The sequence below is a fragment of the Cuculus canorus genome, chromosome 1, assembly GCF_017976375.1.
Source record: "Cuculus canorus isolate bCucCan1 chromosome 1, bCucCan1.pri, whole genome shotgun sequence".
NCBI classification, from domain to species: domain Eukaryota; kingdom Metazoa; phylum Chordata; class Aves; order Cuculiformes; family Cuculidae; genus Cuculus; species Cuculus canorus.
The window spans coordinates 96,623,959-96,638,809 of NC_071401.1; the positions used below are offsets into that span (position 1 = coordinate 96,623,959).

General features: G+C 37.5%; 1 protein-coding gene across 5 annotated transcripts in view; it reads right to left on the minus strand.

The window, feature by feature from the left end:
- Window positions 1–14,851, minus strand: part of ITSN1 (intersectin 1) — a 133,389-nt gene that overhangs the window by 24,656 nt on the left and 93,882 nt on the right. For all 5 annotated transcript variants that reach the window (XM_054052039.1, XM_054052037.1, XM_054052021.1 and 2 more), the window contains 3 exons: window positions 11,390–11,435; window positions 6,651–6,772; window positions 3,123–3,240 (listed from right to left, as the gene is read on the minus strand). In XM_054052039.1, coding sequence (XP_053908014.1) covers window positions 3,123–3,240; window positions 6,651–6,772; window positions 11,390–11,435 — 286 coding nt within the window. The remainder of the gene's footprint in view (window positions 1–3,122; window positions 3,241–6,650; window positions 6,773–11,389; window positions 11,436–14,851) is intronic.

The window sequence follows — 14,851 nt, forward strand, 5'->3', positions numbered from 1 at the left end:
GCAGCGTATTTTCTATTCCCTTGCTGTGAAACTCATCAAATCTGACTGGTTCTCAGAATACAGCCACTACTGTTCAACTATAATAGAGCAGTTTTCTTAATTCTTTGAGGCAGCAGGACTGTTTATTTAATATATAATTTCCTTTATTTCTTTGATGTTTTGTCTATGCCAACTCACAGGGCTTCTGGTATTTTGCTTTGAGACACAAGATTTCTATCTAATTAGCCTTGCTGACAGGTTCTCTCCATTATATTAGATGTAACATTTTATTTTTATTCTTGTAGTCAGCCAGCAACTTCTTCAAAATTGTTAAATAGCTCCTCTCTTTTTTGAATTTGTATTTCAGAAATTATTCACTCCTTTTAGTTAATACATCATGCCTGATCAAAGATCATAATCAAATGAACTCCAGATTTAACAGGACTCTGCTAGATCTCAGTATTTAGCTTTGTTACTTGCAAAAGCAAAAAAAGAAAAACAACAAAAAAACAAAACTGCCATTTGTCACACCTACCACATCAACTAACCAAAGCGTGCATTTCCCCAGCATCCTGGAGATAAACTACCACCAATGTTCACGTTTCACTTTGAAGATCTGTGAATCTGTTTTACTCCATTCTTTTTCATAGGTTGCAGGTTAGTAATAACATGAAGAATGATGAAAAGATTAAGCTAGACCATACCTGAATACAATACATACATTAGCAGATTTTAACCCATTCTAGAGTTAATTTCTTTCAATTATCCATTCAGATAATTCTCTTCTACTTAAAAGAATATAAAGAAATTTGGTGCTGTCCAGTAGTATAATCATAATATCTAAATAGTCCAATGGGACCCCTAAAATCACCTTAAACTTGGGAGGTATTTTCAGAGAATTCTTGAAGGGACAGGTTTCCCCAATTGAACCTGAAGCAGTGATCGCACCTTGATCTCATTTACACTTGGTCACAAAGCTTGGAATACACCTTAGTCCTATATAGGAAGTCCTTACAGTAGTCCCAGCAAGAAAGTTCTTCACTCATGTTGAACTCTATAAGCCACAGCTACCTACAGAAGCAAGCTATAGCCTATCTTCTCTGAGCTCCAAGGCTTTTCAGCCATTTGCTTACTTTTAGGAAAGCTAGTCTATTGTTTAATGCTAGTTCTACTGCAACAGCAGAGGGAATCCAGGTTCTCATACAACACTCATGATCAGCACAATCAATGCTGGTCTTCTTTAAACAAACAGCGTGGTTGAAACGTGTTTCTCTCTGTTCCTATATTGTGCATCTCCTTATGCCTGACTAGCTCTAAGGAGCAGTAATGGTTCTTTTCATTTCTCAACACCAGGAAGGACAAGTTCATGACACAAGTTTATAAGGGAACAAGTTATAAGGGAATGCATACAAAGAGTCAAAATTTAAGAAAACCTCAAAGTATAAAGCAAAAGTGTCCATGCAACAGAATTTAAAAGAAAAAAAAAGTTGCAAAAGTCATGCAGTTTGCATTGCAGTATGGCAGATGGAGAGCATATACATAAAAAACAATATCACAAAAGAAACAGAGGGTTTGATGACATTGCTTTCTGATGGATCCCCTACCTTCAAAACCCAGACAGCAATGGCACACTCTCAAACCCTTCATAATGCACCACCTTAAACATCATTCAACCCTTGTAGATAGTTTTCTCCAGGCTTTCCATGTCTTTTGCTACATTAAGCTTCCTCACCAAGATACCTCTGCTATGAAGATACTTCTCAAGTGTTAACCTCTTAAACTCTTACATTAGGCACAGTTAGCAAGGCCATCTATGATAAAGGAAAGACAAGATTCTTCCTCTCATGCTCCAAAATGAAAGGTCTATAGCAAAGTTGAATTTGAAAAAATTTAATGGTTTTAAGATTTGGATGTTCCATAAACAATGAAAAAGGTGCTAAAAAGTTTATTCTGTCAAAGTTTTATTAGAATGTATGAAAAGTCTCAGACTGTCAAACCTGAAATGATCAAATTAAAAAAAAAAAAAAAGAAATCTCGGCATATTGCCTTGTAAAAGTACGTGTCTCAATGACAAGACTCATGTCTTCACAGAAGTCTGATTTTCTGCATCTTTATAACTTCCATGAAAGGAGCCAGTCAGCACCATTTGTAAAACATACCTTCTCTGATATGGTACTTTTATTTGTATCACTGACATATGAAACTATAGTACAGTATATTACAGTATTTTATTCTACTTCCACGAACTGCATGCTAATCCTTCATACATACTTAAAGGACAAAATCATACTCATTACCATTCTTCATTTAGAAACCTCTATTACATTTCACTCCTAGAGAGTCAAATCGCCTGGGGAAGCAGAAAGCTTTTGTCCCGTCACCTCCAACTAAATCCAGATAGATAACAACCACATCAAGTCTTCTGGGTGGCTTATGGAAGAAAATATACCCATTTTACATGTTTTTGATGGATAAGAATCCTCTTCACTTATCACCACATCAGCTCGCAAGTCCAAAATGGTTCAAGACTGAAACAGTCACAAGGAATGACATTTTGTCCACAGTCTTCTGCCTGGCTTTGTATCTTGCAGTAGACTGACAAGACTGTGCAATTCTGCCTGTTGTGGAGCTGTACAAATAGCTTCAAAAATGTAATGCTATATTGTTGTTGTATTCTTTTGTAAACCTTAAAATAAGTAGCTATACGGGACAAAAAGCTACCTCTTCATTTGAGTGTTTTTCCCATAATTCACCTTAGGAAAAACAAAAGGTTCTTAATGAGAGGTGCTCCAACTGCTAGCCCATGGACCATCCCTGAACCTTTAAAAACTCCTTTACTACAATTAATGCAAACAAATAGGACTGACAGTTTGAATGCTTTGCTCTTTTAGATGTAATCTCACAGGTAGCTTTTCACCACTCATCAGTTCATACCTGAGGGACCACCACCATAAATATACAGACCGATTCTATGTTTTTTCTCATTTAAAAGAAAAGAAAAATTAGAGTGAAGAATTTAACCAAAGCGACTAGTGTAACAGACACTAAATATCCTAATAAATGTCCATAAACATTTTTAGAAGTCCTATTGTAAATGACACAAGCTACAACAGCAACTTTGTTAATGCAACTGCAGTGCTTACCTGAAGGTAATGCTGTTGATTTAGGTAGTTCGGTTGGTGTAGTTTTACTGGTACCAGGGCTCAAAAGTTTTACATAATTAGCAGGGAACCATCCTATCTGCCGTTTTTTCCCTCGTGCCTAGTAAAAAAACAATTCTTTTAAGAGGATTAAGTACATCAGTAGATACGTAGACAAAGTAATTCAGCAGACGTTTTAATTACTTACAATCACACACTTAGAGTAAGAAAAACGTGTTTTATAAGGAAAAAAGTCAGCTATTTTTATTCCAATAGTTTAATACTATGATACATCCATTACATGAAGTAAGCTTTTAAAATATCTAAACAGTAGTTTAGACTATCTAGACAGTAGTTATTTACTACTAATTTGACTGATTTTTCACTTAAGTGTTCCTACTTTGTATGCTTTATAATTAATACAATAGCCCCAATTCTTCTGAAAGAGTTCTCCTGTTTCTGTTTAAACTGTAACTCTAGAATATTAGGCTAGCTATTGTGCTAGTAAGTGGCAGCATTAAAATGCTTTTTTCATTATGCAAAGAATTGCACTTAAATAAATACCTAGATTATGATAGCGCATGTAGAGATTTAGTATCCAATTTACCTCTATTCTTTTAAAGAAACAGTATCCAAACTTTTAAATAGTTTTTCCTGCCCAAACAACAGACATAGCATAAACGTATGCTATGTGAATCAAGTGCTAGAATAACAGGAAAACACTACGGCAAGAAAGAAAAATTAGTAAAGCCTGGATTCAAATACAATTCCAGTACCTGAAAGGGACTACAAGAAAGCTGTGGAGGGATTGTTTACAAAGGCAAAGGTTTTAAAGTTGTAGTGATAGGACGAGGGGAAATGGGTATAAACTGGAGAGGGGCAGATTTAGACTAGACATAACGAAGAATTTCTTCCCCATGAGGGTGGTGAGGCACTGGCACAGGTTGCCCAGGGAAGCTGTGGATGCCCCATCCCTGGAGGTGTTTAAGGCCAGGTTGGATGGGGCCTTGGGCAGCCTGGTCTGGTGGGAGGTGTCCCTGCCCATGGGAGGAGGGTCAGAACTAGGTGGGCTTTAAGGTCCCTTCCAACCCAAACTACACTATGACTCTATGAAAATCCAAAAGCCACATTCCAATCAAACAAAAATTAAGCTTTGGCAACTACAAATACATATGGATAGACACTGTCCAAATTATCCCAATTAACAGATGTTAAGGTTTTGGAAAGTACACTAGATGTTCTCATGTCCAGTTAATCAGAGAACATCAGCCCGAAAACATGCTGCATATGTGTATTAGTGTGCACCTGGTCCATGTGTGTTCCTAGAGTGCGGCCGATTACCATACACCTTGGCCTACAGCAGTGCTCTGCAGCTCGTAATGCAGCTACAATGAGTTGCTGTCAGAGACGGGATATTGAGACAGATGAACTGCACGTCCAATCCAGTGTGACAAAGCTTGTGTCACCAAAACAAGATAGGAATTTGACAGAAACCACATACTGTTATTATACCAACTGCATTGTTCATTGCAAATAAAATTCAGAATTCGTATTATAAGAATAATTATTCTAAAACTTTGAAATAATTCTCAGCTTCTATATCTATTACATTTATGTAAGGAATTACTTTAGCTCTTCTCTTTTTGTGTTGCTAGACTTTTGCCTTTAAAAACAAAACAGATGTTAATTTTAGTGGGAAAAAAGCAATCTAAAACACATTTATATTTAACTACTTCAATTCTCTCTCTCTTTCTTTACTGAAAAAGAAAGCACTTGATCCAAAGCGTATCTAGCTAATTTTTAAGATATTCTGAAAGACTGCATTAAACCCACAATGCAATGATAAACGCATTTGCCCTACTTTACCTTCACTCTGACCCCAAGGTCAAGTACCATCAACATTTACTTGAGGCTGAAATGGAACTGTAGGTAACTTCCAAGTAATCTGCCACTTGGAAATTAAATGCATAAAGAAAAGTTAACATTGGTGCCCTTCTCCAACTCTTGCCATCAATTCACCAATTTGGACAGGTGTTGCTGCTTTATTTTCAATCAATTCTCCACTCCTTTCACCAAACTGCTGCATTAGCCTTTGTGTTCACATAGCAAAGGAGCAAGAACCAGTATTACAGTGTTGGACAGGAGAATGAAAAGACATAGGGGACTGCTAATGGAGGAAAAACAACCTGTAAAACCCTACGTAAGACAGTAAGGCTACACATGAGTATTTACACAGCCAAAAATCAGAAGAACCTCACATTAACTACTACATGGTAATTGTGACAACTCTTGCCCAGTGAAGCTTATTTAATATGAAATTCTTTAAAGCTACAAGTTAACAACAACATAAAAGTTAGCGAGAATGAAAACTAAAGTAATCCTGCAAGATGATTTCTCCACAAAAGATGGAAAAATGTCACCAGGTAAGTAAAAAAGGACAGACAGTAATGTGGAAAAAAATATGAGTAAGTTTCAGATTCTGCATTGCAAAAATAAATCAATTACCTTCTTTCATGTAATATTCCCTGTTTAAAAAAAAAAAAACAAAAAACAATACCAAAGAAAAATCTCATTTCAGCTTTGCCACTGAAAGTCAAAGTTTTCAAACTGTCATGTTCTACTCTTAAAAAAAAACCCGAACTGGCTAAAAAATTTTATTATCTACTAACTTCTAATACAATCCTAAAGCTCTCTCCTACGTGATGCTTGCAACAGACCACTCTTTTCACTCTCCTACATTAAATAGAGCTGTTGCTGAGAGTGGGCCAGTAGACTGGTATTCTACACTGTTGCATTTGTTAAGCAACCTGAAAAAGCGGTGGCCACTTTAGAAAAAAACACTGCTATAAAATAATTTTCAATCTTTCAAAAAAGGGGCAGAAAAACTTTTGGCTGAAGCAGTTCAGAAAGCTGCTTAGGAGGACAGCTAGGAGTGCACACCCCCGTATTCCCTGCTTTTATAATACCCTTGTTTTTATTCCACTTTTAAAGTGCACACAGGTATCAGTTAATCCAAATTCCAGTGATACGTACGGTCACTACTGGAATGGACATGGAAGCAGACCCTGTCACTTAACCTAACAGGTCCCACACACTCTGTCACATGACTGGCTTTCCCCACCACCTGACATAACCCCTTTTTGGCTCCCATGAAGACTACTGCACACAAGACTGGGAGGATTCAAAAGCATCAAGAACAATATGCCCTAAAATCCACTCCTTTCCTAATTCCGAAGGAATTTTCTCCAGAAAAACTTACAAGGGAGTGGACTGCAGACTGAGTCTGATTCTGAGATGGGTATCCTTGACTTACAATGAGGCACAAAGGATTCTTCCTGCCATCCTCTAAAGCCATTTCAAGTTCAAGAAATCAGAATGTATGTCTAGTTTCGTAAATGCATACTTTAAATGCTTAACTGCAGAACATTTTCTAAAGTTTTTATCATCGATGCATTCATCATTTGGAATTATTAAAAATCATTATTTTTTTACATGGAATTTTATTTCAAAAAAATAAAACCAGTAACTAACTTGGAGCTCTCCTTCCCACCAGCCACCTGGATTCTTCTTTCTGATAAGAATCAGCTGACCAGGAGCAAGAGTAAGCTGTTCTGGACCCGTTGCTGTGTAAGAGGCAATAACTTGAGCAATTTCTGTTGAAAGGGGGGGGGGGAGGAAAAAAAAAAGTTAATTTGGAAAAATCTGAACACACTCAGTACAACATTAACTATGCTATTATCACTGGCACAGTAATCCATTTTGTATTTCTTTCCATAAAATTGTTATGTGTTTATGTAGTTCTATGAAAACATATGGTTATTATAAAACAGATCATAAGTTCATAGCACTACAGGAATAAAACAGAGGTGCAGCAGCTCTATGGGTAAGATGTATAAATATTTGAAATAGAGAAGAATGACCATCATCAGAGCTAGATGGCTCTTAAAATCAAGTGTCATAGTACTGTTTAACAATAAATACATTTTTCTAGCATTGGTTTGGACGAAGCTCTCTAAGAAAAGGCAATACATGTTGATGACAACACAATGAAGAAGTTGCAGCAAGAGAGGTGCAAACTAATGAAGGCCAGCAGAAAATATTTACCACCAGACTAGACAAAAAGAATGTTTTGAAAATTGCAAAAAAAGGGATTTATTTTTAAATCTTTATTCCAGGAACATTAGTACAAAACCAGTGATTAATTTGATCCCCTCCCAGCATGAATCTAACACAGAGTAACCACCACGAGCTCCCAATTATCTCTCACTTACAGTAGCCAAAGACGACAACGCAGTTCACTACAATTCACAGTCTTGTGGAAAGATGAACAATAACATAGTCACACAACGCTGGGCAGGATCAACCCATTTTTTGAACCAATTTGAATGGACAGAAGCTTATAAGTGACTGTGGGTATCTGATGCCCTACTGATAGCTTTTAAGTCAGGCTTAGCATGTCATCAAACCATGTTTAGGGTGATGGAGAACACGTTTTATACTATGATAACTGGGAGCCTTTCATAAACAACAGATAGTAGATTTGGGAACTTCTTGGCTTTCGATAAGCTAAAACCTTAAGGCTGCTATGTTGATGCAGTCCTTTGTCTATCATGAGTTACAGGAACTAGAGGGGAATTTTTTTTTTTAACCTTCATTTAGATGTAAAGGGTCTCAGACAGCCAAAGCAGCACAAAAATAGTGTTGTTACTGCTGAAAACTCCACTTTAAGATCCCAGTACATAGTTCTTACTTAAGCAGTGATAGGGAGTGAGAGTTGGGTTTTTTCAGGGTTTTTTTTCTTTATGAAGAACCTTTCCTGGAATGGTAAATTCTGACCCTGTGTTTAAGACAAAAGAGGTTTTTATTTGGCAATACACCAGTTATAATTGGGAACCACCAAACAGTTGATGTGGGCACTGAAGTCTGACTGGCTATGGTTGTGGCCTAAGGCTATCCTAGAGCAAGCCCACAGCAGAGCTAGTAATCCAAGATCACAGAAATACGTCTCAACTGCATCAGTGCAAAGACAGCCAGCTTAATTTAAAAGCTCAGCAATTATCTGATCACAGATCAATCTGCTTGAGATTTCAGCCTTTATTTGAAAATATTGATTAAAAAATATCTGTATCAGTTAATTTCACTTATGATTACTGTTCATTTATCTCTTCAATCTAGTCTATCCTAAAAAATCTGGCACTGGAAAACTAAGCAGAAAAAGGTCACACCTGCCATCAGTTTGTCCCTTTACAAAGGAGGAGAAAGCAATGTGACAGTGAGCGTGAAGTGGATTAGCAGTCAACACAGCAACAGCAGCAAAATGGAAAGTAGCTGAAGGGAGTGAGTACATGGAAGTGGTCTCCAGTTTTTCATGGGCAGCTCTATTAAGAAAGTAGCACAGCGCTGGGCACCGTCCTACTTGGCCCTCTCTGTCAGCAACTGCCAAACCTCTTGTGGCCAAGAGAAACAGCAAAGGCACTCAGCAACAACACATCACCCACAGGCTGGGAAAGGAGGGGGAGTCTGCTGGTAAGGCAGAGAAAGGGAGCAATCACTGAAAAGGCAGTTGTAGGCAGAGGAAACCACAAAGCCAACTCCCTTCAAACAGAGGGAGGTTTTGTTGTACAAAAGAAACAACAAAGTGATTTGAGGACATCCAGAAAAAAGATCGGATGGTTTACTTTAAACTTTGACGAAAAGGATGATTTGAAAAATTAAAAATAGTCAGAGAAGCATTCAAGGCGTAAATGAACAATACAAGGGGGATGAAGAAGCAGTGATGACAAGCAATCCGAGGTCACTGCAAACGATGACACACACAGAAATGACTGCAGCAGAACCTCCCTCATGATAACTCTGAGGGGAGAGACAGGCACAGGCAGGTGGAACCAAACAGGTGACAAAAAAAATCTGAGAGTTAGAAAGATGCTTTAAACCTGGATCTAGAATTTAGACAGCACATAAAGTGTGAAAGCAGAAGACAAGACTTTGTAAGTAAAATACAGTAGGTGATGATACGAGAGCAGAAGGGTTTACAAAGAGAAAATCCAGCACCAACACAGTCTGTTCTCTACAAAGGCAAAGCAAGCAAGCTGTGTGGCAGGAAACGTGGCTATAACATTAGGAAGTTCGCAAGCTCCTTGCATTTGCAGGTTTTTCAGTAGAATCACATTAGTTCCTCTACCCTAGAACCATTCAGGAAGCAAAATGAACACAAACAAACAAATTAATTGGGGAGTTTGTAAAAATTAATTAATTTATTTATTTTCAAAACAGACAAAACGCTCTCTCGCTGCCATGGCAATTATAATATTCATAGTGATAGAGTAAAAATATTATCCCTTGCACCTCTCTCAAAACAAGAAATTTCTCATTTTTATCTACTAAAAGGTGATTTACAAGGCTCCAAGCATCAGACACCCCCTTTCATCGATTAGAAGCATAAATAATTTTTACTGTGGACTGTGTGTTAAATAAGTTACAATATGAATTACAAGTTTAACATTTCAGCATTTGCACGTCACTGAGAAGCAGAAAGTTTGAGAAAACAACTCACCAAACCAGTTAAAACCAGAAATAGCTTCCTTTGTAGAAAAGGCTTTTTAATTTTTATTTATTTAAGTATTGAATTACTGAGAGGACAATCAATTCAATTACAGTTCAGGCCAAAAAATCTGGCCTCTACTAAAACAGGTACATTTAGAAGAAAAACATATATGACTTCTCACAGATATAATTGTCCTCCTACTGCTACTTAAATTCGCAGAGAGCAGTTTATTTTCCCTTGTCCTTCAACGCATGCTGTTATGAACTCCCGCCCACTCATCCTGCCATTTCTAGAATAACAGGAAATTTCACCTCATTCACTAGCATTTCACTTATATTGGCTGAGCACTCCCAGCTCATTTATAGCAAAACTATCCATGAATAACCTTGCTGAAAAATAGGAAAGACTGCTGCCAAACTGTTTTTAAACTCCAAAAATTCTGAGTCCAGCTTTTGTCAACATCCCCCCAAGTCTCCACTGAAAGTTTGAATCCAGGAGATCAGTGATTATAATGTTGGTACTCTAGGCTGAAGTCACCATCCACCATCCTCCCCTGCACGGAAAAAACAGCCAGCCCTATCAGCAGCTTCTTACTATTCCTAACCAGTATAACTTCCAGAGGTTTTCCAGATCTCTATTCTTGTCTGCCTTTCTTGAACTCTACATCTATTAATGTAACTACTTAAATCATGCAAATGAAAACTAGAAAGGGTGATAGCAGTTTACCTTCAAGCCCTTCTTTGCACGGACAGATCAGTAAGATTTGACAAGAGCAGCCCATTGCTCATATATCAAGGCAAAATAAGCCAAATGAAGCTGAGGCTGCTGCAACCCCCTCTCCCCTCCTCTTCTTACACAGTGAACCAGTACAGGGAAACAAAGCAAAACCTTCTTCCCACAAAACAAAATATGTGTATGCTTGCATGTTTGAATGGAAATAAGGTAAGATGCAGTGGATCACATCCTTGAACCACTTCACGGTGCAATTAAACAAGCCTCAGAGAAAGGGACAGCACAGGAGCACGGAGCACCCCATGTTTAGTTTGGTTCAGCTCAAAGCGAGTTATATCTTTGGTATGAAAGCAAATAAATACACTGAAGGAAAGTGATCTCTTCTAGAAAGTTTACCAATGCCTGCTAGTGGCAGAGAATGCACTTTTCTAATGAGCTTTGGAAAGGACAGCCCCCACCAACCCAAGAGCCAGGGGACCTCCTTCAGGCCAAAAAGTAACCTGCAACATGATCTTCTGCAATACAAGGAAGCTTGACAGGCCATACACTACACAGCATGAATACAAAGTATGAGCTCTTGAAAACAAGAAGCAGGTGCAAAAGCTCACAGACTCTAGGTATACCATATTGCGCAGCATTCTCAGCAAAATGCTGTAAAACTGTAGGATAAGAAAGTGTACTTCCATTTTCAGAGTCACTGGTAAACCTGGGTGTTTTGTAGGCCTCCACTGATCTGTTCAGCATGAAGTTTACACTCATTTTTGAGCAAGTACATTTTTATTCTTTCGCTACATAATACTTAGCGATGGATACATGCTAGACAGAATGACTACCTTTATGCATTATTTCACTACAGGTAGAAGTTTTCATCAGTGCAAACTACTACAAAATGACCAAGAGCAAACATAATTTATTTTCATGGAAAAGATGTTGTTGCCATTGACTTTAAGTACTTAAGAATATATATAAGGTGGTGTCACAATGTATGACTCACCAGGTTTCTTCCCTAAGCTTCCCGTTTTTCCAGCTGCTCCAGAAGCCTTGAAATAGAAAGTGAGAGGTAAGTTTAGCACTCATATTTATTTCTCCAGTACATGAAATTGATTCCATGCCTCACTTCAACACGCCAAATAAGCACTAAGTAAAAAAACTCTCACAGGAAGATTCTATTCTTACCAAAACCCTTAACATTTTAGACAATTAATATATAGGAATAAATACCAAGCAGTGTATGGAAGTGGATGACTACCGACATAAATGTGTAGACTTCTTTCCTGAATTTTCCTTCCTTTCATGGACTGCAAATACCAATGCAATTCCAAATCACAAAGCATTTGAATTGTAAATCTGTGTATCTACAGAATGTAATTTCTGTCACATCAAGTTAAAACAACAACAACAGTTTTCAACTCTACAAATAGTTCGATTGCAAATACGCCTAAAAAACTAACTGGACATGATTAATTCAATACTGTCCATATTATGGTTTCTAAAATTTCTCATATGGCACAGCGGCACAGTCAGTGTAATCCCTGCATCTTTAAGGTGAGCAATCTGAACTTTGTAGGTGGTGTGTGCTGCAGTAGTAAAAGGCTGACCCCCATTTTTGTGGTCAAGTGAGACCACAGGACATTGAATAGCAAGGTGGTATCTATCTATCAGAGGTAGGTATTTCCTCTGAACCTAGATGGGGTAAGATAAGGGATATATACCATCTTCATCTAGGCCAAGATATATACAAGAAAAATCTTTGAATAAGCACAAGAAATCCAGCAGACAATGAAAGTAGTTCTGTTCAGTTATGTACAGGAAAAGAGCAATAGTGAAAGACAAAGTTCAACATGAAAAGCTTTCATAATTTATGAAATCAAAGTTCTCTTCCTGAAAAAAAAATAATCTTTTCCCTTGAGGCCACAGGGTTATTTGGGAAGTTATATTTATTTAATTTTAGAGGACTCACAGGTCAACAGATATACATGCAATTAGAGTATGCAAAACTGTGTGTAGTCTCAACTCTGCCCTTTTACACACCTCCCTCAGTCATCATCCAACCCTTTCAGTCACCATCCCTGTTCTAGGACACCTTCCCCTTGCCCCCTAAATAATTACTTCAATTTCTTCCCAGTACATTACCTGCTTTATCCTCTGCAATAAAAACGTCTGATGCGGCAACATAACAAATCTAAACTGTACTTCGGTCAGAAGTGTTGAATAATCATAAATATCTTCCTGCTTTCATGCAAGGCTCACAATACATCCACCTGCCCTCAACTTCTCCTTTAGGATCCTCCATACAAACTTGGAGCCTACATCAAAGGAAGGTTTTCACCGAATCCTAATTTCTCTGAGGAAAAGAACAGTCTAATCCTCAACGTTCTCCATACCAACTCTATGCTTTGAAAACATGGGGATTCTGGCAGAAACTAATATAGTAAGGAGTAACAAAAAAACTATTTAAATTATCTGGAGAACAAGCTAATTCAAAAAAAGTGTGTATTGGTTTTGAATGCCTCTACAAAATAATTAAATGAATCTTCAATCCGTCCTGAAGGTTACAGAGCTGCTCTAAGACATGCACATTTTGAATATCTTTCAGAAAAGCTACTAAAGAAGCCTGATTTTTTAGACTGAACTATAGCACTCACAATGCTGTATCAGTCAAGCCAGCCCCATCTAATAACAGAAAACCCAGCAGAGTCAGCATTGCCTACCTCACAAGCTGTAACTGGTTTTGGAAGGTAAAAGTGAGGATGGGAAGAACTATATTAACTTTTTTTTAGATTTGGCACCAAAGTACCTTATATACATCTAGTACATCACGCTTCTCCTTGACATTTTGCAACTTAAATTTTAGGAATGATTATAGAAAGTGGATGCTTGGATACCACTGTCACAGTGCTACTCTTGTTATGTAAAAGACTGAATATAGTTACTATTCAGTAACTATAATACTATAATATATATAATTATATATATTATAGTATAATACTATAGTTATTATTCTACAAGGCCAGCAAATCATCTTTTTTGATTCTCTGATTCCTTGGTAAAAAAAAGCAGAATAAATACATAGAAAAGTCCTGCAGTACTTCAATGAATAACTAAATTAATAGTGCATTTAAGATGGACCTAACTTCTGGACCACTCAGTAGATGGCAAAGTATCTTCTATCCTTTCTGTTGAGAGAAACACAGTGGGCAGGACACATACTCCATTGCATTTCCCTTCTGCACACCCGAGGCACTAAGTGCATTTGAGGATATTTTGTGACAACTGATGAAGTCTCTTAAAGGGCAGAGCAGAACTTGCTTTGCTTATTTACTAAGACACAATGGTAGGCTTGCCAATTGTATTGTAGAGTAAGACCCTTAGAATCCAGATGAAATACATTCCCAGACTTATTATTTCACAATATTCATGCAAAGTTTTGTAACTAGAAGCACCTAAATTTTTGTGTTTCTAAGTCCACTGTGTCCCATGCCTTATGCAGAGGTAATTATCACCAGTCTCAAGAAAAGCAGAGTAGAATAAAAACTTGCTACAGATCTGTATCCATCTACCTCAATCTAATGAAAACTCTGAGCATGGATCATGAACCAGCATCATCATTTAGTTGAAGAACAAAGACTTTTAGTCTGCTAATAAACTGAAACTTTAAGAAACAGCTTATTTTAGCCACTTGAGGTGAATGGGTAGTGTGGGACTAGGTACAGAATAACAGATTAAGAAAAGTTTCTTCTGATGTACAAACCATTTATATTTTGAGGCTTACAATCATTTCTACAAACTCTATGCTTGCTGTTAAAAGATCAGCACTGCTTTACTTCTTCAGGCTTAAGTCAATAGGGCAGAAAGTATTAATTTACACTTTTAGTAACATTTTCCACAATCAGCCAGCTGTCCAAGCATGGCCGCACATCTGAAAGTTAGCAGACAGCCACTATTGTGAAATCCTTTGTAAAAACTGGCTCTGTGAACAAGCTGAATCGCAAAACACTGTACATGTAATGGCAATTATCCACTTGGAACAAGAACTATGTCCTGCAGGGCATATGAATCACTATATGAAAAAAAGTATCCTGGATATCAAGATCTCCATGAGCTCTGTGCCTTTTCCTCCCTCTCTCATCCAGACTTGATCTGAAGATGTGATTTTCACCAGCAAAAAGTGCAGTTAGAGCGCTTTTTGATGAATTGCACTTAGCTTTTTCAGCCTCAGACAAATGAAGATCAGAGAAACATCAAACTGACCTCTCTAATTAAAATAGTTTTCAGTATTAAATGTCTATTTCTGAGTATCCTACAAAGAAGAGTTTCCAATATCTGTGCCTGCCTCTCACCACACAGGAGGGGCATCCAGTCCTTAAAGGAACACAGCAGGCAGCTCTGCACATCTGAATATAAATTCCCAGGTTGTGAGACTAAACTCTACTACGAATATCTTCAAGGCAAACAA